Here is a 21,332-nt window from a genome sequence, read left to right on the forward strand (position 1 = left end):
TGTTTTTCTGCATTTTATTTTAGTATGTGGTTTAGAATGATGGGAGGGCGTGGAAATGTTTAGTAAAATATAACAGCATTTGGAGAATCTTCACTCTAGTCCTTGTTACCTTTTCACTATGAGTGCTCTTTCCTTCTTTTCTATCTGGAAGGATGCTGGGAAAGTCCATTTACCTACAACTACCCTCAAATCGAAAATGTCATTAGGGCCTCTGTCAATCAAACTCCTGTTAGCTCTCTTCCTGGTGGGTGCTCCTCTCTAGGGTCTGTCTCAGCTTTGTTTCTCTGCTGTCTTGTATTAGGAGTCCACAAACAGAAGGGCCCTCCCAGTGCTCACAGCTGCTACTTACTGCTCTCAGCATTTCTCAGGATATGCCTCTTACCTTGAGCACATGGTGCTTCTGAATGGGGAATTCCCCGGGGCTGCTCCAGGCCTCTTCCTGCTGTTAATCTAAATTGGCCCTTCTCAACTCTTGGTTGGCAGCGGCCATAAAAACATGAAAGACAGTGGCCAAATCAGGACACTCTCAGTTGAATAAGGAATCTTACAAGGTGCTGTGGAGAACTGTTTCCAGTCTGGTACCATTTAGATGTCCCAGGGACCCCCAAGAGGCCATATGCCCCCCCAATGAGAATGGCTAATCGCTTCTCTGACTTAATCTCCCCTTTTATCTCTCCAGTAGACCTTTTCTTGACTTCCACCAGCTCTCCCTGGAGTGTCTCAGTTTTATTCTGCTTTCTTGGGAGTTAGCAGATAGAAAATTGAGTTTGTGGTTGTGCCATCTGCAGTGTCAGAAATTCAAAGTAACTTTAGCTTGGCAAATAATGTTTTATGTTTATCCATGTTAAGTAGAACAGTTCTTTCAATGGCAATGTGGCAGCCTTTCTTGGGACCTTTGCCTGCCTTACGGGCTCCTTTTTTTTAAAAAAGGAAATTCTTGAGATCTAGCAAATGTTTACCTGGCCTATTGAACATAAACAATTTCTGGCCTGTCAAGCCAGGAAGGTGATCTCTCAGCTGATCTGGGCCTGGGACTCTGTCCATACAACCCAAATTAAGGTTCCAACCCTTTCATATGTAATGTCATGCCTCACAAGATTGATTTCAGCATGATTAAGCATCCTTCAGTCTCGTGAGACTAGGGTAACGTGCTCTGTATGGAGGACTTGGAACAGCGTCTAGCGTGGCTGAGAAGGCCAATTCGAGAGTGACCATCCCTTCCACACAGAATAAATACAATCCATCCCCTGTCCAACTCCCGGATTTTGCTGCAAGGGTCTCTTCGAATTGGGAGAGGCTGTGATGCACCGCCTGCCTCCAGGCTGAAGGGTCATGTTAAGGTTTCCCATCTGTTGAGGTCCGCTCCTGAGGTTTTCAGATCCTGCTTGCCCATCTGATGACCTATTTCTCAGTCTGGTTGCTGAAATCAGATCCCGCTGGATTTCAGCAACCAGACTGAGAAATAGGTCATCGGATGGGCAATTTTTTAGCCCTTGGAACAGCTACAAAGCTGGAAATCTGAAGCCATGCCAAAGCCCGGGATGTTTCTCAGCCTGCCTCTTGCCTGTGGATGCTCTGGAGCGCCCTCTTTCTCCCCCCCACCCCCCCACACACATGCCAGGGAGCTGCTTCCGCACATGGGAAGGCTTGACAGTTTGCTAGTGGGTGGCGGGGAGGGCGGGAATGGAAGGAACCGCCCCGGGGGGGCTGCCTGCTCTTGTCGCCCTCCACGCCCGGAATGATTTGCAGCCCTCCACAGGTTGGGCTGCCATTTTAATCATGCTTCGCAATTAGTTAAGCTGCTTAACTAATTGTTAAGATAGATTGGCATCTGTCAACATCTGGGCTGGTGTGTGTGTGTATATCGATATATATATATATATATATATATATAGAGAGAGAGAGAGAGAGAGAGAGAGAGAATGCTCTGTTTGTTAGGCTGTCTTTGTAAAAAAGAAAATAAATCCTCCGACTTGCCATACCCAAACCCAAATAATGGAGGTGTGCATACACCACCACTATATAGTATCCCAGCTGTGGTTGCAGGGGGGGTCCCCGCGGCAAGCCCGGGGAGGGCTGAGTCAACACGTGTCACCCGTGCCCACGTATCCCGTCGTGAGATTGGGGGTTGGCAGAGGGCGAGAATCCCGTGGGAGCGGCCCCCCTAAAGAGAGCCGGGGACCCCCCTTTTTTTTCTTTTTGGCACCACCGCTCCCAGAAGCGTGACGACACCCCCACACACCCCACGGCGAGTGAGATGGTGCGGGAGTTGTAGTTTGGGAGGGGGAAAGGGGGGGGACGCCTGCTGGCCCCCACCCTGGCCGCTCGGGGCAAAGGTGCCCGCCTTCCTGCCCAGGCGGGCTTCGCCTCCAGCGGCCCTCCGTCCCTCCCTCCCTCCCTCCGTGGGGGCGGCGGGGCGGTCCTCCTTCGGGGCGGGCGGAGGGGCAGGCAGGCCGGCGAGCGGGCGGGCCATGGGGCCGGGAGCCCGTAAATGGGGCCGAGGCGGGCCGGGGCGCCTGGGGATGCCGGCGCGGCTCCTGCTCGGGCTCGCCTCGCCACCATGGCCTCCGGGAAGGAAGAGGGCGGCGGCGGCTCCCGCTCCGGCGGCGGCGGCTCCTCTCCGGGCGGCCCCTGCCGGGCGGCGGCCTTGGGCCTGGGCCTGGCCGGGCTCGGCTGCCTCCTCTGCGGGGTCCTCATGGTCGTCGTCGTGCCCGTCATCATGAGGGAGCAGGTCGGCAAGGTATGGTTTTTTTGGGGGGGGGCGGGCCTGTGGAAAGGGGGGGTGGGGGTGGGAGAGGGAGCAGCAGCGGGCCTTCTGGCGGACTACAACTCCCAGCATCCCCTCAGCCCGCCCCCCCCAGCCCTGCCTGCCCCTCAGGCGAGGAAGGGGGGGCAGCTTCTCTCTGCGGGCGGCCCCCCCTCATTATAGGGCAGGTATTGGGGCCCAGGTAATGCTGCTCCTAAGCAAAGAGGCTCGGCCCAGAACTTCCTCCCCCCCCAAAAAAAAACATAAAGCCTGGTGGGGTTGCCCCACAGCTCTCCCCCCCCCCCAGCAAGTTCCTCCAGAGAAAAAAAAGAAGGGGGGGGCAAGGAATGCGTCCCTAGAAAACCCTGGAAATTAGAATGGCTCTAATTAGAATGGCTTAAGGGAATGCTATTATTATTATTATTATTATTATTATTATTATTATTATTATTATTATTATTATTATTATTATTATTATTATTAGACACCTCACGCAGTCCGCCGAAATTATTTTTAAAATGGACTGGTTCTGTATAACAGCAAGTTTCATCCAGAAGCCTAAGATCCGCGCCGCATGCAAGCTGTTCCTAATACTGTACTGCCAGGTTTTGCATTATTATTAATATTGCTGTTATTTTAACCTTATCAGCCTCTTGCAGCAAAACCCGCCAGAGCCCCTTGAAAAGCCGCGTGAGCCTGCTTGGACTCTGGCACCGTTCAGCAGGATGTCTGTGTTAACGGCTGACGTTTGGTTGCCAGCCAGTGTATTTCAAGGAATTGGCCCGGCCAGGCTGTTGTTCTCCACCGAATTTCCCCGAGCGCTCAGGTGCAAGCGATTCCTAGCCCCTGCGCTGTATGTAGAATACCCCAAATTTTGGCTTAATATCCCGCGCTTTTGACGAACCGCTTCGGCTCTCGCCTGGGGACGATTTAAAACCATAGACAGGTGTGAAGAATTTTAAATACCTGTATCAGATTTTAAATGTGTTAAGCAACAGGCATGACGTGTTCTGAATATCAGATCTAAAATATGTTAAGCAACAGGCGGGAAGAATTGCAAATACCGTATCAGATCTGAAATATGTTAAGCAACAGGCGTGAAGAACTTTAAATCTGTAGTGACCTGCCATGAGATCGTTAAAAAAACAGTGACTCATCATCGCCTGCTTGATAAGTTTGGAGTCATCGCCGAGCCTACAATCCACTCCGGTTGTTGATAATGCCTTTTGCTCCGGTTGAAAACTTTCTATTCTTTGCTTTCAGAAGGGGAAAAAAAACATATCAACTCTACCTGAACCTCCCACGTCTTACCTAAATCCACAGGTACCGGCTGGGTCCTTCAAGGAACCTCAAGAAGCAGAAATTCCTAATTTCCTCGGGAGCCAGTCCTACTGTTAGACGCAGTACGAGAGCTAGCATCTCGTAGGAAGCGATGGCAAGACGCAGGAACCGTACGTTCGCCCTGCAGATGGTTCTCTACCTCTGCGCTGCCGTAGTGCCTTTAAATGTTTCAGAGGGGCAGTCGGCAGTTATGGGTTGCCCCTCTGTATTGTGAGAGCACCAGTTAGTCTTTTTACCTCAAACAAACAAGAACACATCGGTCTGTCCTTGATTTTTCTCCTGTTGTTTTGACCCTTGATTTATTCTGCTTATTCTCTGGCCCTTTTCCAGGCAGTATGTATTGTTTTCGCTTTCCTCCCCAGCTATGCTCCTCAACCACCCTGTGAGGTAGGATAAGGAAGGGAAGAGATTTAAAAAAAACACCTGACCCCATCTCTTTGCCCAGTAAGCTTCATGAATTAACAAAAATTTGAACCCGGAGCTGCTGGGTAGCTCAGGGGCCAAGAAGTTGGGAGTTGCCTTGGCTTTTTTAAAAAATGCATGCTCTCATTCCCTTTTGCCAAACCACAGTCCGGTTTCCCCTCCACAAGGGAGAGATTGCTTCAGCTTCCTTCCTTCCTTCCTTCCCCTCATCCCTCCACCTCCCTTCTCCTTATCCCTCCCCTTCCTTCCTTCCTTCCTTCCTTCCTTCCTTCCTTCCTTCCTTCCTTCCTTCCTTCCTTCCTTCCTTCCTTCCTTCCTTCCTTCCTTCCTTCCCCTCATCCCTCCACCTCCATTCTCCTTATCCCTCCCCTTCCTTCCTTCCTTCCTTCCTTCCTTCCTTCCTTCCTTCCTTCCTTCCTTCCTTCCTTCCTTCCTTCCTTCCTTCCTTCCTTCCTTCCTTCCTTCCTTCCTTCCTTCCTTCCTTCCTTCCTTCCCCTCATCCCTCCACCTCCATTCTCCTTATCCCTCCCCTTCCTTCCTTCCTTCCTTCCTTCCTTCCTTCCTTCCTTCCTTCCTTCCTTCCTTCCTTCCTTCCTTCCTTCCTTCCTTCCTTCCTTCCTTCCTTCCTTCCTTCCTTCCTTCCTTCCTTCCTTCCTTCCTTCCTCTTATCCATCATCAGCTCCTTCCTTCCTTCCTTCCTTCCTTCCTTCCTTCCTTCCTTCCTTCCTTCCTTCCTTCCTTCCTTCCTTCCTTCCTTCCTTCCTTCCTTCCTTCCTTCCTTCCTTCCTTCCTTCCTTCCTTCCTTCCTTCCTTCCTTCCTTCCTTCCTTCCTTCCTTCCTTCCTTCCTCCCTCCCTCCCTTCCTTCCTTCCTTCCTTGTATGTATGTCACCGTTCTCCCCATAGGAAACCCAAGGCAACTCATAACAGATAAAAGAAGAAATTTTAAAGCATTATATAAATATCACATTTTAAAAAGAATAAAACATACATTGAGATTTTTTTTAAAACCAAGTACAAAAACAAGTGAAAAATATTTTAAAATCCCACAAGTTAAAAGCAAGTTACCCTTGGGGGGGGTGCCTGTCATCAGCCATTGGCTCAGGGGAATGAACCAATTAAGTATGGATCGTTCCCTCCTTAATTTTAAAGGCAGCTGTCATGGCTTGTGAGCCCAGATGTTTGTTAATGTTTCGCGGTGTTGTTTTTGCCTTTCTTAAAAAATCATGGCGTGCAGGCAGACAAACAAAGTTTTGTCTGTGCACGAAAATGAATTATCTAAATATGATTGCTTGAAATAGTGCGTGCACATTGGCGGTCAGACTGATGGTATGAGTTATGCAAAAAAACTTCGCCGAGATAATCAGCAGCTGAACAAATGTTGTTGCTTAGTCGTTAAGTCGTGTCCAACTCTTTGTGACCCCATGGACCAGAGCACGTCAGGGCCTCCTCTCTTCCACTGCCTCCTGGAGTTGGGTCAAATTCATGTTGGTTGCTTTTATGACACTGTCCAACCATCTCGTCCTCTGTCGTCCTCTTCTCCTCCTGCCTTCACACTTGCCCAACATCAGGGTCTTTTCCAGGGAGTCTTCTCTTCTCATGAGATGGCCAAAGTATTGGAGCCTCAGCTTCAGGATCTGTCCTTCCAGGGAGCACTCAGGGTTGACTTCCTTCAGAACTGATAGGTTTGTTCTCCTTGCAGTCCAGGGGACTCTCAAGAGCCTCCTCCAACACCACAATTCAAAAGCATCAGTTCTTCGGCGGTCAGTCTTCTTTATGGTCCAGCTCTCACTTCCATACATCACGACAGGAAAAACCATAGCTTCGACTATGCGGACCTTTGTTGGCAAGGTGATGTCTCTGCTTTTTAAGATGCTGTCTAGGTTTGTTATCGCTTTCCTTCCCAAGAAGCAAGCGTCTTTTAATTTCTTTGCTGCTGTCACCATCTGCAGTGATCATGGAGCCCAAGAAAATAAAATCTGTCGCTTCCTCCATATCTTCCCCTTCTGTTTGCCAGGGGGTGATGGGACCAGTGGCCATGATCTTAGCTTTTTTTGATGTTGAGCTTCAGACCATTCTTGGCGCTCTCCTCTTTCACCCTCATTACGAGGTTATTTAATTCCTCCTCACTTTCTGCCACCAGAGTGGTATCATCTGCATATCGGAGGTTGTTGATATTTCTTCCGGCAATCTTAATTCTGGCTTGGAATTCCTCCAGTCCTGTCTTTCGCATGATGTATTCTGAATATAAATTAAATAAGCAGGGAGACAATATACAGCCTTGTCGTACTCCTTTCCCAATTTTGAACCAATCACTTGTTTCATATCCAGTTCTAACTGTTGCTTCCTGTCCCACATATAGATTTCTCAGGAGATAGATAAGGTGGTCAGGCACTCCCAATTCTTTAAGAACTTGCCATAGTTTGTTGTGGTCGACACAGTCAAAGGCTTTTGCATAGTCAATGAAGCAGAACTAGATGGTTTTCTGGAACTCTCTGGCTTTCTCCATAATCCAGCGCATGTTAGCAATTTGGCCTCGAGTTCCTCTGCCCCTTCAAAATCCAGCTTGTACTTCTGGGAGTTCTCGGTCCACATACTGCTGAAGCCTACCTTATAGGATTTTGAGCATAACCTCGGTAGTGTGTGAAATAAGTGCAATTGTACGGTAGTTGGAGCATTCTTTGGCACTGCCTTTCTTTGGGATTGGGATATAGACTGATCTTTTCCAATCCTCTGGCCACTGCTGAGTTTTCCAAACTTGCTGGCATATTGAGTGTAGCACCTTAACAGCATCATCTTTCAAGATTTTAAATAGTTCAACTGGAATGCCATCACCTCCACTGGCCTTGTTGTTAGCCATGCTTTCTAAGGCCCACTTGACTTCACTCTTCAGGATGTTTGGCTCAAGGTCAGCAACCACACTATCTGGGTTGTCTGGGACATCCAGGTATTTCTGGTACAATTCCTCTGTGTATTATTGCCACCTCTTCGTGATGGCTTCTACTTCTGTAAGGTCCCTACTATTTTTTCCTTTATCATGTCCACCTTTCTGGTCATGGGGTTTTCTTGGCAAAGATACTGGAGTGGCTTGCCAATTCCTGCTCCAGGTGGATCACGTTGAGTGAGAACTCTCCAGTATGTCCTGTCCGTCTTGGGTGTCCCTGCACGGCAGAGCCCATAGCTTCTCTGAATTACTCCAGCCCCTTCGCCACGACAAGGCAGCAATCCGTGAAGGGAAGCTGAACAAATAGAGTGAATTAAAAGCAGACCTGGGCAAAGTGCGGCCCAAGGGCCACATATGGCCCGCAAGCCGCTCCTGTCCGGCCCGTGGACAGTTATGAGCATCAAAACCATTTACAGTGGTGCCTCGCTTAGCGACGTTAATCCGTGCAGGGAAAAACATTGCTAAGCGATTTCATCGCTGAACGGAATTTAAAAGCCCATAGAAACGCATTAAAACGCCATTAATGTGTTCCTATGGGCTTCAAAACTAACCTTAAGCGAAAATCCTCCATACGGCGGCCATTTTCGCTGCCTCTTAACCGAGAATCCATCCCTAAACACAGCAGGCGGCCATCTTGTTTACCCACCGACCATTTTGGAACCGCTGATCAGCTGGCCGAAAATGGGGGCTTTGCGATGATCGCTTCCCTGCAATCATTGCAAAGCGAATTTTCCCCATAGGGAACATCGCAAAGCGATCGCTTTTGCGATCGCAAAAACAACGTCGCAAAGCAATTTCTTCATTAAACGGAGCGATCGCTATGCGAGGCACCACTGTATAGCTTTTTCTCTAAAGTTGATCGGTTGCTTATCTTTAACATACCGCAAAAAAAACTCTTACGTATTTGTGAAGATTAACCAGTTTAAAATAAGAACTTTCGTAACACCACTGCTTCATTTTATTTTTAAGTAAAGTTGGTTTGGCCCCCGAACACAGTTCAGATTTTTCATGTGCCCCCCCATAGAAATTAATTGCCCACCCCTGGTTTGAAGGGTCTGTTTGTTCTGGCTCACCAGGAGTTACAGGAGCCAGATTCTGCTCAGAATTCATAACAATAAGGTCCCTTGTCTCTGAGTTGTGGAGCCACAGTCTTGTGACTCGGTCTGTGTGGCGAAATGGTTAGATTGGGTGACCTCCTTTCCCAAAAAGAGGGCACAGAGCCATAAATCAAAACCGTCATGAGCATATGTGTCGGGTTCCTTGGGAGTGAGATGTTGTAAGTTTAGTCGGATATATGCCAAATCAGTTGAAAGCTTTCGCTTGATTTCTTCACCTCCTTATTTTGTTCTGAGATCTTTGTAAAGCTAAGTGCCGGGCTGTGGTACCTCTTCTTCTTGCCAGTGACGGTCCCTAATATGGGGCAAATATTACGACAAACAGAAAGGGGCCAGAAATGTCCCCCACTCACCCCATGTCAAGTAAAATATATATCTGCTCTCAGTATAGCTAATGATCCTTATATTACGCTACCTTGTAAGGTTGTTGTTCTGCCCAGCTTGACAAATGAGAACATAGGCGTAAAGAGGGTAATTAAAGGTGTGGCCACCCTGAAATTTGTCTCGCATCAACTTGCCTGTATCACACCCTGGCATTTAAATCACTTCCGCAGTTCACACAGAAATTTTTAAATATCCTGAGATTTCAAATATCCACAAAGCACATAGCCATTTTCCTCCATCACCCTTCTTTATCATTATTACTATCCTCTTCTCCACCCTTTTTGCCAGGTTTCAAATCCCTTTTCTTTCTTTCTTTTTTTTGCGGGGTTAACGTTTAACAAAGTGAAATAGCGCTAAACTGACAAGGCATGGTAAGCCTTTGAATTTGCCCTGCACCCGTTTAGCACTGTAGCGCTAAACTGAGCGGACATTTTTCTAAAAAATACAAAATTTCAAAAATACCATTTACAAGTTGTGTTGCGGTTGTAGTCCTTTTACAGTGTAGCCAGAAAGGAAGCACAAAGGAGTAGGGTGCACACCTACACCACAACTCACTCTGTGTATAATTAGTGATATCTCGATATGCTCGACAATGGTTTTTAAAGAATCCGTACAGGCCATTATACAAGGCATATATAAGGCAAAATAATGGAAGTGTTACAAAAAAACAACAACATAGGAGTCCTACTAAGCCAAACAAAATATACCACACACTCATGCCAAAAGATCAGATCTGCTTGTGATTATTTAGCGTTAACATCATGTAGTCAACAGAATAAATACCTAATGGTAGAGCCGGCCCATAAACCATTCGTAGGCTTGCTAATCTGAGTCACCAGCCACCACCTGGTAAGCAAAGATTAACCATCTGGCAGATCTTACTCAGATATATGGACTCTGGGAATACTTGGTCCATGATTATTTGAGATGGCTAATCCAGGAGAGAGAGAGGAAAAAAAGAGAAAACAGTAAAAGTATAATTTGTTCCGACTTCTAGATTTTTGGGCACCTGTTTGCAACTTTCGGGGAACCCTTTAAGGCAGGATTGGTACCCATTCGCACAGAATTGGACATTTTTATTTTAGCACTGCTGTTTGGCCTTTGGCTGCCGTGGCTGATGGGAGATGTCGTCCCCAACCTAACTTTTTCCGCGATCGTGGGCGAGTGAGAAGAATTGGCCCCCCCCGGGTGAAAGGTAAGGCCTGTCTAATCAGCCGCCTGACACCCCCCCACCCCTAGAAAGCCCACCCGCAGGAACCACCTTCTCTCTTGAAAACCAGACAATTAAGCAGTCTTTGGGTGGCGAAGCCCCATTGAGGCCCTCTAGGGCTGTCCGTGGTCTCATCTTCTCGGATCTTCACCCCACCTTTCTCTCTTCCCCCTTGCTTTTGAGTGTCAGGCTCCAGATCACAGGACGTGAAACCTTTCACGGTGAAGATTGACTTTTTTAATTTTTATTTTATCCTTCTCCTCTTACAGAGATGCCGGTTGTGTCCTGCGGTTGGCAACCAGCCGCTGGACTGGTCTTATCTACACACATCAGTTTCAGAATATCACAAGCTTACGAATGTCATGGTCGCCTCTCCCTCCCCATAGGCACTTCTGTTCTTGGTCTGGGGCTGTGGTGGATCCACATTTTTATTTTTTTTTGAACCGTGCGTTCCGTCCGGTTGAGGCAGGAATCGTTCGGCACGGGGACCTATTTCCACGTTCAAGAGGGGGAAAGAAACGCAGAGGCGGCGATGGAGCAGGACTCAGGAGGCCTGAGTTCGAATCTCTGTTCAGCCACGGAGGGGAGGACTAGTCAAACCACTCTTCGAAATATCTCACTTTCCCTCGAAAGAAAGCCTTATTAGGCTCTCCGTAACTTGCTCCCAGCGTGAGGGTGGATAACACACAAATCGGGCCAAACTTCCAAGAAGAAACTAGTGTTCTGGCATCTCACAGCTTCCCCCGAGGACGCACAGCGGATGATGCTTGGGTTTGTTTACAAGTTACAGCCTCGGGCAACCCTGATCGTCGTGGGCTGCTGCTCCCAGAATCCCCCGCTGGTGGCGAAGGCTTCTGGGAGTAGCAGGCCAAGAACACCGGAGTCGCCCAAGCTTGGGAACCCCTCCAGGTTATGGTATGGAAGAAAGTTTTTAAGACTGGATAGAGGGGAGGGCATAGCCTGTCGGGGACGAGGAAGACCGGTGCCCGTCCCAGATGCCCATTGGACTACAACTCCCATGAGCCCTGGCAAGACGTCATGGGCCTTTGAGTCCACAGGGCCACACGCTTAATTCTCCTCGTTCTGTCCAGGCTCAGCTTCAAGCAATGTGTACGGGATTAACCTTTGCAGACATCAGCAAGAACGTTTCCTGTTCCAGCCGGCAGACGGTCTTACGCAGATTATTGCTAACAGGCGTGGAAGGGCTGGACGAATCAGGCGCTGGACGAGAGGGGGAGGAGGGGGGGAATCTTTTGGGGACCCCTTGACCTTCCCCCCCCCCCTGTCCAAGAGAGGAAAGCTTCAACCCGAAAAGAGCCAGGTGAAGCCTTCCCCAAACGTTGCTTGGGGAACGATGGGAGTTGGTTCTGCCTCTCCCATATGCTCCGACGGCAGGAAGAGCATAACACGTCGGAAGACCCTCCGTCAGGGAACCGTGCTTGATTAGATTTTTGTCATCTGACTCTTTGTTTAACCAGGGGAATTAAGCAAACAACACAGGGCTGTTCTGAGTTCTGGAGTTTTTCCAGCCACGTTGCAAAACAGCGTCACGAGAGAGCCGAAGAGGAAAGGAACTGAATATTGGGGGTTTTTTCCCCCTCCTCTCTCTCTCTGTGTCTTCCTCTTTTCTCTTTTTCCGTGGAACAGTGTATTTGTTTGTCCGGAAGACTTAGAACCCAACCCCCTAATGTGAAATCTCGGAGCAAGGTTTAAACACAACCCTTTTAAAGCAGCCAAACTCTGTCGAGCAGAGGTGCGGAAGCCGGACTGAATGCACGGTGGTGGCTATTTTCCAAGCTTTGGTGTTACGTCAGTTCTTGCCTTGTTTGCTTTCTGGAACCTTTTCTAGAAGTAAGGCTGGAAGGGAAAGATAAATCAGTAAATGGATTTCTATTAAGAACGTAGGAATCTGCCTCGTACTTGTACAGCCTCCAATCTTTAGTTTACCTAACCTAGCGTAATCAACATCGTCTGCCCGCCGCCCTCCCATGTTTCTCCTAGCGGAACCTGACAATACCAGGGTTTGAATCCATCATCTGTGCTCCCCTGTCCAAACTGCACCCGCCTTTCCCCAATTACTCTAAAAAGCCGTGTCTCCCAAACCCACAACTGGTTTCCAGTCCATGCTAATGGCGTTGCTTTTCCTTGTCGTTGCAGAACGTGAGACTTGAACCCGGCGGCATGGCCTTTGAGCTGTGGAAAGACATTCCCGTGCCATTCCACCTCTCCATCTACTTCTTTGAGGTGCTGAATTCGAAAGAAATTCTCAGGGGAGGGAAGCCCGTGGTGAACCAGCGCGGCCCTTACGTCTACAGGTCTGACCTTTTACTCCTCCGGATTCGTCCGCGTATAAGCTTTGATCCATTTTCCGTTAAAAAAAAAAAAACCTGATTCCCCATCAGATATGTCTTGTGCACAAACTTCACAGTTAAAATGGCAATTACCATAAAGCAACAAGACAGTGCGGTTTACACAATAGTCTGTTGGTGAAAACCAAGCCGATTAGGAAATCTTTGTATGCCCGGAAAAAGAATTCAAGGCGGTGGTGGGGAGTTCCACAGTCTTTCCTTTTGGCTGTTGTGAATCTTCCACCACTCTGTTGCACTCAAATAGGGTGAGACAAACGGAAGGGGGGGGAAATCTATGTATTATTTTATTTTATTAGATTTATACCCCGCCCATCTAGACCAAAGGTCTACTCTGGGCATCCACAACCCACATTTCATTTCTTTCTATCCAACCTTTCTTCCAGTGGATTCTACTTTTTGCTTCTCCCTGCTTTTTCTTTACAACACCCCTACGAGGTAGTTCAGAGGGGAAGAGAGAGATGCCCAGGGAGGTCCCTAGGGAGTTTCATAGTTCAGTGAGGGTTGAATCTCTTATCCTGTCCTCTCTTTTACCCACCCTTTTTTCTCAGTGAAGGACGCTTAGGCATGAGCTTGGATGGGGGGGGGAGGGGGGCTGTGACAACTTTCTCAGTGGCCTAAGTCTCTGGCTTTGGAACCAGAGGTTGGGAGTTCGAATTCCCCCACTGTGCCTCCAGGGAGAAGGGCTAGCCTGGGTGGCCTTGGGCCAGCTGCCCCATGGCCCAGGCCTGCCCCCCCCCCCGAAGAAGGGAATGGGGAGCTACTTGACAGGGGCCGGACCTGATGATCTATAGATCCCTTCCAGCTCTGCATTTCTAAGATGATTAATAGTAGCAGGTATCATTTACCTGGTCTGTACCTGGAAGATGGAGGGCAACTGCAGTGAATCTGTAAAGAGTCTCGGTGGAGACTTGATGGAACGGAGATTTTTGCTGATCTGCTTTTCCCAGGAGGTTCAGCTGCCAGCATAATGCTGAGCTTGTTCCCGGCCTCTATTTTTTTCCCCCTCCCCTACAAAGTGGCTCAGCCTGCTTGTCGATGTTGAATATATGCATTGTGGCGCCATACAATGAAAGCAGACACAGCAAAAAAAAAGCTTCTTAGCCTGAATGCTTTTGGCTGGAGATTAGGTTTAAAGCCAAAGGGGGGTCCCTTCGCCTTCTTCCTTTCAAAGCGGAAGCATCTGGATTTATGGGGCACGCCGTGTAAAGGAAGCCTGGGGAGATGCCCATCCGCTAACTTCATATCCCCCTGATAGGGATGCAGGCCCTTATTTCCTGTCTTTGAGGCTCTTTTCAGTTTTAACCAGAGTTTGGCAAGTTATTTTTTAGAAGTAATTTGTTCCTGTGGCTTGTTATAATGTTTGAAATGTAACCTGTTGCTATTTGCGGTTAGAATGTTGGGAAACTAATTGCATTACTTGTAGGGAAAGTAATTATATTACTTGCTGAAAACCTAATTACATTACTTGTTGGGAAAGTAATTACATTACATGTTGTGGAATTACCTTGGAGGGATCCCTAGATGTGATGAGAGAATTACTTAATAAAAGCTTGGCACGTTCCTGACGAAATGCCTTCAAACAATATGAAGACATAGTACTAGAAAGCAACTGGAAAGCACCAGCCAAGTAACGTTGTTCATGCCAATTGCAGTACTTTTAAAATCTACTTCATTACATTTTCATTACTTGGGCAGGAATCAATTAGTTACTGGTAATTAAGTTACTTGTAACTTGTCAGTTCCAAGCCCTGCTTCTAACAGATTGCTGTAGGGCCCAAGGCTAGTTATTCAACTTAAGGCAGAAGGCGGCTCTCTCAGTTGTATCCCTGTCTGCCTGGTGGTGCTTAGAAGCACAGGAGCCTCCAGAGAAGGAGGAATTGGCAGCCCCGTGCTATTGACAGCCAGAATAGCTGTGTGGCTGGCATCTCATTGCTTTTCATGCAAGCAGGAGGCTGGTTTACGTCAATGAGGTCATCATCCCTGACTTTGTAGAAACCTCTGGGCAGCCTCTGAATGTTCCAGAAAGCATCGGGAAATCCATGTTTGAAAGCCATTCGGCTAACGTCTGAGACATTGGTAGCTGTCCATTGTTTTTAACTGTTGTCCTCCCCGCAATTAAACCCGATGAATCTTCCTTTGTTCTCACCTTGACTTCAAGCGCCCGACGGGTAGCCCCTTAAAACCCAGCCGTGATCTTCACACCCCCACCTTTTGCATGGCGAGGTCTTCTCCCCAGACCGGTCTGTCAAATTGGGAAATGGGTGGCGCAGATTGAAGAAAATCATGGTGGATCTCTGGGGCGAACAGGTGGCGCCCGCAGCTTGCCCGTGTTAGCGATTTCTTCAAGTGTCAGGGTGGAGAAAGAAGCTGGAACCCGTTAGGTTCCGGCTGTCAACACCCAAGCAAAGTTAGGTGTGCGCATGTAAAATTAAGCCTCCAGGTTGTCAGCCTCTTTATGCTAATTGGAGCTGACGAAGATGAATAACCTCAGCTGACAACACTCAGAATTCATTACCCTTACTCTCTATGCTCCAGCCCTGTCTCCCGAATCAGGCAAGCTTCCCCGGAAGCGTGAGCAATCTTGCCTTCCGCTTTCTCTTACAGGGAGTACAGAGAAAAACACAACATCACTTTTCACGACAACGGCACCCTGTCCTTCTTAGAGTACCGGCGTTACCACTTCCAGCCGGACATGTCCAACGGGTCGGAGTCCGATTACATCGTCGTACCCAACATGTTGGTGATGGTAAGCGGATCGCGCACTCTGGGGAGGTGGAGTTCCGTCATCGTCCCATTGAATGCAGCCTCGTTGTACTTGATGGGACGAGCTTCGGAAGTGACGAGCGGAGGGCTGCCCTGTTGGGCTTCCGTTTAATAAGCGTTGTTCATCCTGTCCTGTATTGCTTAATTTGTTCATTACATTTATATCTTCACGGCAAAGCCCAAAGTTAGTCGGTTGTTATTTGCCTCGTTGGGTTGGACTCCTTTGGAAAAATCGATGCAATTTTGGAGAGGGAATTGGGCTTTGTGCATGGTGGGGAAACGGAGTCTTCCACAACACAAGTGATTTGTGAGATAATTGACTTACACACACACCCTTCTCTCCTTTCCTTTCCCTCCCATTGCGCTTGCCCGGGATCCTTAGGGAGCGGCCGTCATGTTGGACGACCTCCCGTTTGCTGTGAAGCTGACCGTCAGCAGTACCTTTGCCTTCTTCCGAGAGACCGCCTTCATGAACCGGACGGTGGGCGAGATCATGTGGGGCTACGACGACCCCCTCGTGGACTTCCTGAACTCCATTAAGCCCGGAATGATCCCCTTCAAGGGGAAGTTCGGACTCTTCTCCGAGGTGAGTCGGTGGAAGACGAGAGGCCTCTGAAGTTTGACTCCGGGAGGTCCAGGGAGGTTCGGGCTGAGCCCGGCTCCCTTGAAGCTTGGAAGCAAAAATGGGCGCTTCGACATCCTTGTGGAAAGAAAGGAACCGCTTGACTTGTGTCATGCTTGTCGTGGGTTAAAAACGGTTGAGTTGCTCAATGACCCCATCGGGTTTCCCGTGTTTCAAAATGGCCAGGGGAAAAAAATTGGTCAGAATTTACCGCCCTGGTAAGCACTAAAAATAATACAAGCTCACGGTTGAAAATTTTCATGAGTTTAAAGAACGGATATCTAGTGAATTATTTCCAGGCTTGAATGGGTGTCTATTTAATGCAAACGGCTCACATTCCTCGTGTGATTACTCTTGCGCAACTACCAAAGCGAGCAGTATTTTAGCCTATGTCTGTGAGCGATGGACTTTTTCAGCAGCCAGAGGGTAGATCTTGACTTCAGTGCATTTCTCTTGCATAACAGGAGGTGGAGAGATTTTTTTTTTCCCCCAGCGCAGTCCTCTACCCCAGAGAAGGGGTAGATCTTTCCAGCAGAGTTTTAAAAATAAAAGCCTTCGGGGTGAGTTGTGGGGAGGAAGAGATGTAACCGGAGTTCCCATCACTTCCATTTTAGTTCAACAACTCAAATACCGGCCTTTTCACCGTGTTCACGGGGATGAAAGACATCTCGAAAGCCCACATTGTGGACAGCTGGAATGGAATGAAGAAGGTAAATCCCAAGTTAATTCTCTTTTTCAAACCCATTGTATGCTCCTTTTTTTTCAAGGTAGGAAGGAAAACAAAACCCCAGCCATTCAGGATCCTGCCACTCAGATGTTTTAACAAACTCACTGTGGACCATGTCAATCTTTATGCACCATCTTCCGGCCCCATCCACTTATTGAAGAATCTTTTAAAAAGAAAGAGAGAGACCAGTTTTTTAATACCACAAGTTTACCCCTTTGAAAACGCTGCGTGTTCTCCTGTCCAAATAGGTGGGGAGAGAACGTTTGTGTCCTGCAGCCTTGAAATTTAAAATTCTCTGGTCTGTGTAGCAATGAGGGGAAAAGGTTGAATCTTTTGGCCATTCTCAAAGAGAAGCGAGCAAAGCAAATCATAGAATCATGGCATTGGAAGGGGCCCTCGAAGGCCATCCAGTCCAACCCCCCCCACTCAAGGCAGGAATCCAGATCAAAGCAGAGCTGACCGAGGGTGGTCCCGTTGTCTCTTGAAGGCCTCGGGCGTTGGAGCGCCCATCACCTCCCGAGGTCATTGCTTCCATTGTCGTACTACTCTAACAGTTAGGAAGTTTCTCCTGATATTCAACTGAAATCTGGTTTCCTGTAGCTTAAGCCCTGAGTCTGGCGCTCTGGGATGATTGAGAACGGATCCAGAAGGACAGTATTGCTTCCCAGAAGTAGGTTGGAGAACTGAAAGAGGATGATAAAAGAGAAGTCACGTCCAAAATTATGTGGTGCAAGAAGAGAGGGGGATGTGATCGGTGGCCGGGGGGAGATTGCGTGTCTTCCCTCTGTATCTTAGTGCTGAGCATCTCCCGTAGGTGTCTTACTGGCGGTCCGATCAGTGCAACATGATCAACGGAACCTCTGGGGAATTGTGGCCCCCTTTTATGACTCGTTCCACCCCTGTGGAATTCTACAGCCCCGATGCTTGCAGGTAAGCTCAGCAAACATCCCAGAACTTGGGAAAATAGCCCCGACGACCGTGCGAAATCTTGGAGTCGTGATCCCAACAGTCATTTCCCCGAGGAAGGCAAAACTACAGGTCTTGTCGATGTTGTCAAGAACCAGGTGGCTTGCAGCAGATGGGACCTGGGAGTCCACCAGTAATAACAATCCTGTGCTGTCTTACGGTGACCTTTTTCCAGGGATTTCTAGGTAGAGAATCCTCAGTTTCCCACTCCCTTCCTCTAGGGGGCAGCCTTGGGACTGTGCAGCTTGCCCAAGGCTACCCAGGCTGGCTCTTCCCCTAGGAGGCCCAGTGGGGAATTCGAACTCCCAACCTCTGTCTCTGCTAAGCCAGAGATTTAAACCCCTGAGCTATCCAGCCAATGTGATTTCCCAAACTAAAGGAAATGAACAGACAAAACAGCAAGAATATGGGGCTGGTGAGGGGGAACCCTAGCCCAGTGAGAGTTTTGAATGGTCAACTCCGTTTTCTCATGCTCCGTGTCTCTCACAACATCCCTGTTTTCCAGGTCCATAAGGCTCGTCTTCAGTAAAACTGGAAAATTTAAAGGCGTACCTACCTACCGTTTTGTGGCCCCAAATACCTTGTTTGCCAACGGAACGGTCTATCCGCCCAACGAAGGTTTCTGCCCCTGCCGAGCGTCGGGAATCCTGAACGTCAGCACGTGCCGATTCAGTACGTCGGACCATTTTTGGGAGGTTTACGAGATAGATTTGAAAAGGACAGAGAGAGGCAGCTTCTGAGGAATTAAGTAGAAGGAAAGGGGAGGCTGGATAAGGTTTCCCGGTCAATGAGAGGCCAAAGCATCATCATTTTCTCCAAGGTTGGACCAGCCATGCTCAACAGGGGCCATAGGGTCACCCTGGAGGGCCCCCCCCCCGGTACATTTAAAGGTGGGCTATAGAGTGGAAACAAGACTTCACACCCACCACCTTCTAAAGCTTGTTCCATGACTTCTACAATCCTGATTTGGCCCCTGTTTTTTTCATATTATGTTTATGGCGGTGGCCAAAAAAAGGTTGAAAGGGACCCTGAGAAAAATATAACACTGATGCGGGCCGTTTCGTCTCTTTTCCTTTGCCTCCCACGACACAAAGGAAACCAGGATTTGAGCTCTTTCTTCCTTCCGCCCTTTATTGCCTTCGCCTTCGCTCCTTTTTGCCCGACGAAGGACGTGCTCTTTTAAAAATGGACACCGTTAGTCGTCCTTTTCCATCCTTTCCTTCGCACCCAGTTCTGTGGACGTTGGGATTTGTTTCGCACCCGCAGGGCTGGGCTTTTCTGCGTTTCCGTCCACATCGCCTTTCTTTTTCACCCTTTCTGCTTTTTAGGGCCTTTCGAAAGGTGTAAATCATACACGTTTCATAATCTGACTCATTTTGGACCCAGAGATTAGGTGAACACGGTGCCGGCTGTTCAGGGGCCTGCATTGGCTGGTGCTTTCCCCTCTGCAGCCGATGTCTGGGAAATCTCTTAATGTCCCTAGTTATTTAACGTTGCCTTCTGTGCCCTCCAGAATTAGGTTAAGTATTTCTCAAGCTGGCCTTAAGTAATGGGCATGCAGTGGGTGCCAGCTTGGTGAAAGGGCACGCAACCTCTAGAGACAGAGGAAGAAATTAAGTTGTTCCTTTTTCACTTTCCTTACCCTCCACCATTGTGAACAAACCTCCTGCTTGGCTTCCCAGTTTTCATGACTGCTGAGCAAACAGAACTCTGGTCTAGCTGTTACGTCTTGGCCCTTACTCATGCTTTCTACTCAACTTCCTACCTTTCGGCATACGCATATTTAATGCAAGCATCTCCAAACAAACAAAACAAAAAAACCTCTCTCTATATATATTGTTGATTAGTAGGTGATGGTTCTCTACGTTTCAAACCAAATCTGGCAGAGCATAGTGCTAACTGGCTAGCACCCGTGAGGTTGCAAACACGTGTCCCTCTCAGTCCCAGGAGAAGGTTTTTCCCTTGGAAAGGGGTGTGTGCCTAAATCTGAGAGGCACAGATAGTGAGGTCATTACACATACATGCAGATACCCACACACATACCTTTCCAATGAGATGGGGGGAAAAACTGCCCCAGGATTGAGAAGGACAGATGTCTGCAACCTCTCGGATACTAGCCAGTTTGTGCTGCACTCAGCCAGGTTGTGCTTTCAAGTTACAGAACCGCCTTCCACCCTGCCCTAGTTCAAAGCCCAGGAAGAAAATCAGTACCGTACCCTAAATGCAGTCAAGATGTTTGCAAGCTGGCTCTCCAGCGGTTTGTCCTGTTTTTCTGCTCTGCCAGTATGATTGTTGGGCTATCCCAGCAAAATGGGAGAGAAGGCACAGCTTGGTCACAAAATATTCTTTTTGGCATTGTGTCGTCTTGGAATAGGAATTTTGCCTGCAGGGAGGGACTCAGTTTGTCATTACTCTTGTTTATTAAAACCCCGTTTCCAGTCCCCGACAGCACACTTGTGCGTGAAGAGCAATTCACCTTTCCTTTCACTTTTTTCCCCAAAAGATGCACCGATGTTTCTTTCCCAACCTCACTTCCTAAATGCCGATCCATCCTTGCTGGAAGAAGTGGACGGCTTACATCCTAGCGAAGAGAAACATGGGCTTTTCCTGGACCTGCACCCCGTAAGTTCAGCCAGTCACCTTTTTTTTTTGTATACATTGCTGCAATGAACTTCCCCAGGAAGCATTTAATTTTGTTAGACTTTTGACAAAAGCTGAAAGAAGGAGCCCATCCAATCCTGATTCACATACTGGCCTGTTCTGGAAGGGAAACCGTTTATTATCTCATCTGGTTAGCTCTGTATCTAATCTGCTCTCCCCCGGTAATCTCATTTTTGTGCCTTACAACCTGCAATTGATTCCATAGTACAAGGGTATTTTTAATTATGATGTTGATTAAGGTGGCTTTAAACCCATAAATCAATTAGCGTAGAGATTTTTGCAGGCGGTGGGGCCACCCTGGGGAGTGTTCACAAGATATCCGAAGGCAGGGAATGTGAAGTTTTGAGAAAAAGGAGGACTTGAACAGAAGTCTTCTCTCCCCTGAGACCAGGTTTAGCAGCATAGCCAGCCAAATACAGCAGAGAAGGACATGTCAGCATCCCTTCAAAGTATTTAGACAAGTGTTGACAAACCTGAGCCACTCTGGACTTGATGAATGACTGCTTTGCATCTGTGCAATACGGCCACTTCAGGGTATGTTAGGTTTCTCGATCTCTGCACTGACAAAGTGTGTTTCTTTTGATATGGTCTAGCGTAGCAGTCAAGGAACGAAGAGGGACTAGAACCGATAGACTTGTGGGCCTCTTCTAGATCCCACAAGAAATGACCACTGCTTAAAAATTATTCACCAAGGGTTTCTTGATGCGGAGGCATAGAGATCATGTTGGGTGGATGTCACGTCATTTTGTGGGAACTTCCCACCACGCCATTTCTCTTTCCCCAGGGCAGTTTGTTGAGCCCTTTAAAATAAAATAAGCTGTCAAATTTAAGCCCCTGGATTTCTTGATTGGGATCTTAACCATGTTTTCTCATAAATCTGCATCCCCGTTGTTTTAGCAAAAGCTTTGGGGAGTCCTTTAAAAAGGCCATTGTTATTCCATGGCCTGGGTTGGGTCTGCCTTTATGGGGGCTGGCATTTTTGGGTGGAAAGTCTCCTTATCCAAAGGTTCTCCTAACTCCCTTTTTCAAAGTTTTACAAACCTTTTAACATCTCCTGTTCTCC

General features: G+C 48.1%; 1 protein-coding gene across 4 annotated transcripts in view; it reads left to right on the forward strand.

The window, feature by feature from the left end:
* The first annotated feature begins 2,417 nt into the window (after positions 1-2,417).
* The window catches only part of SCARB1 (scavenger receptor class B member 1), a 31,594-nt gene continuing 12,679 nt past the window's right edge, over positions 2,418-21,332 (forward strand). For 2 of the 4 annotated variants that reach the window (XM_072983613.2, XM_072983614.2), the window contains exons 1-8: positions 2,419-2,740; positions 12,319-12,476; positions 15,135-15,276; positions 15,676-15,879; positions 16,530-16,625; positions 17,457-17,572; positions 18,114-18,280; positions 20,112-20,230. In XM_072983613.2, the coding sequence (XP_072839714.2) occupies positions 2,492-2,740; positions 12,319-12,476; positions 15,135-15,276; positions 15,676-15,879; positions 16,530-16,625; positions 17,457-17,572; positions 18,114-18,280; positions 20,112-20,230 (1,251 nt within the window). In that variant the 5' untranslated portion in view covers positions 2,419-2,491. Of the gene's footprint in view, positions 2,741-12,318; positions 12,477-15,134; positions 15,277-15,675; positions 15,880-16,529; positions 16,626-17,456; positions 17,573-18,113; positions 18,281-20,111; positions 20,231-21,332 lie in introns of all 4 variants that reach the window. The other 2 variants (XM_072983612.2, XM_072983615.2) reach the window with 2 other exon arrangements.

Source organism: Pogona vitticeps, chromosome 14 (genome assembly GCF_051106095.1).
Source record: "Pogona vitticeps strain Pit_001003342236 chromosome 14, PviZW2.1, whole genome shotgun sequence".
In the NCBI taxonomy this organism is placed as follows: domain Eukaryota; kingdom Metazoa; phylum Chordata; class Lepidosauria; order Squamata; family Agamidae; genus Pogona; species Pogona vitticeps.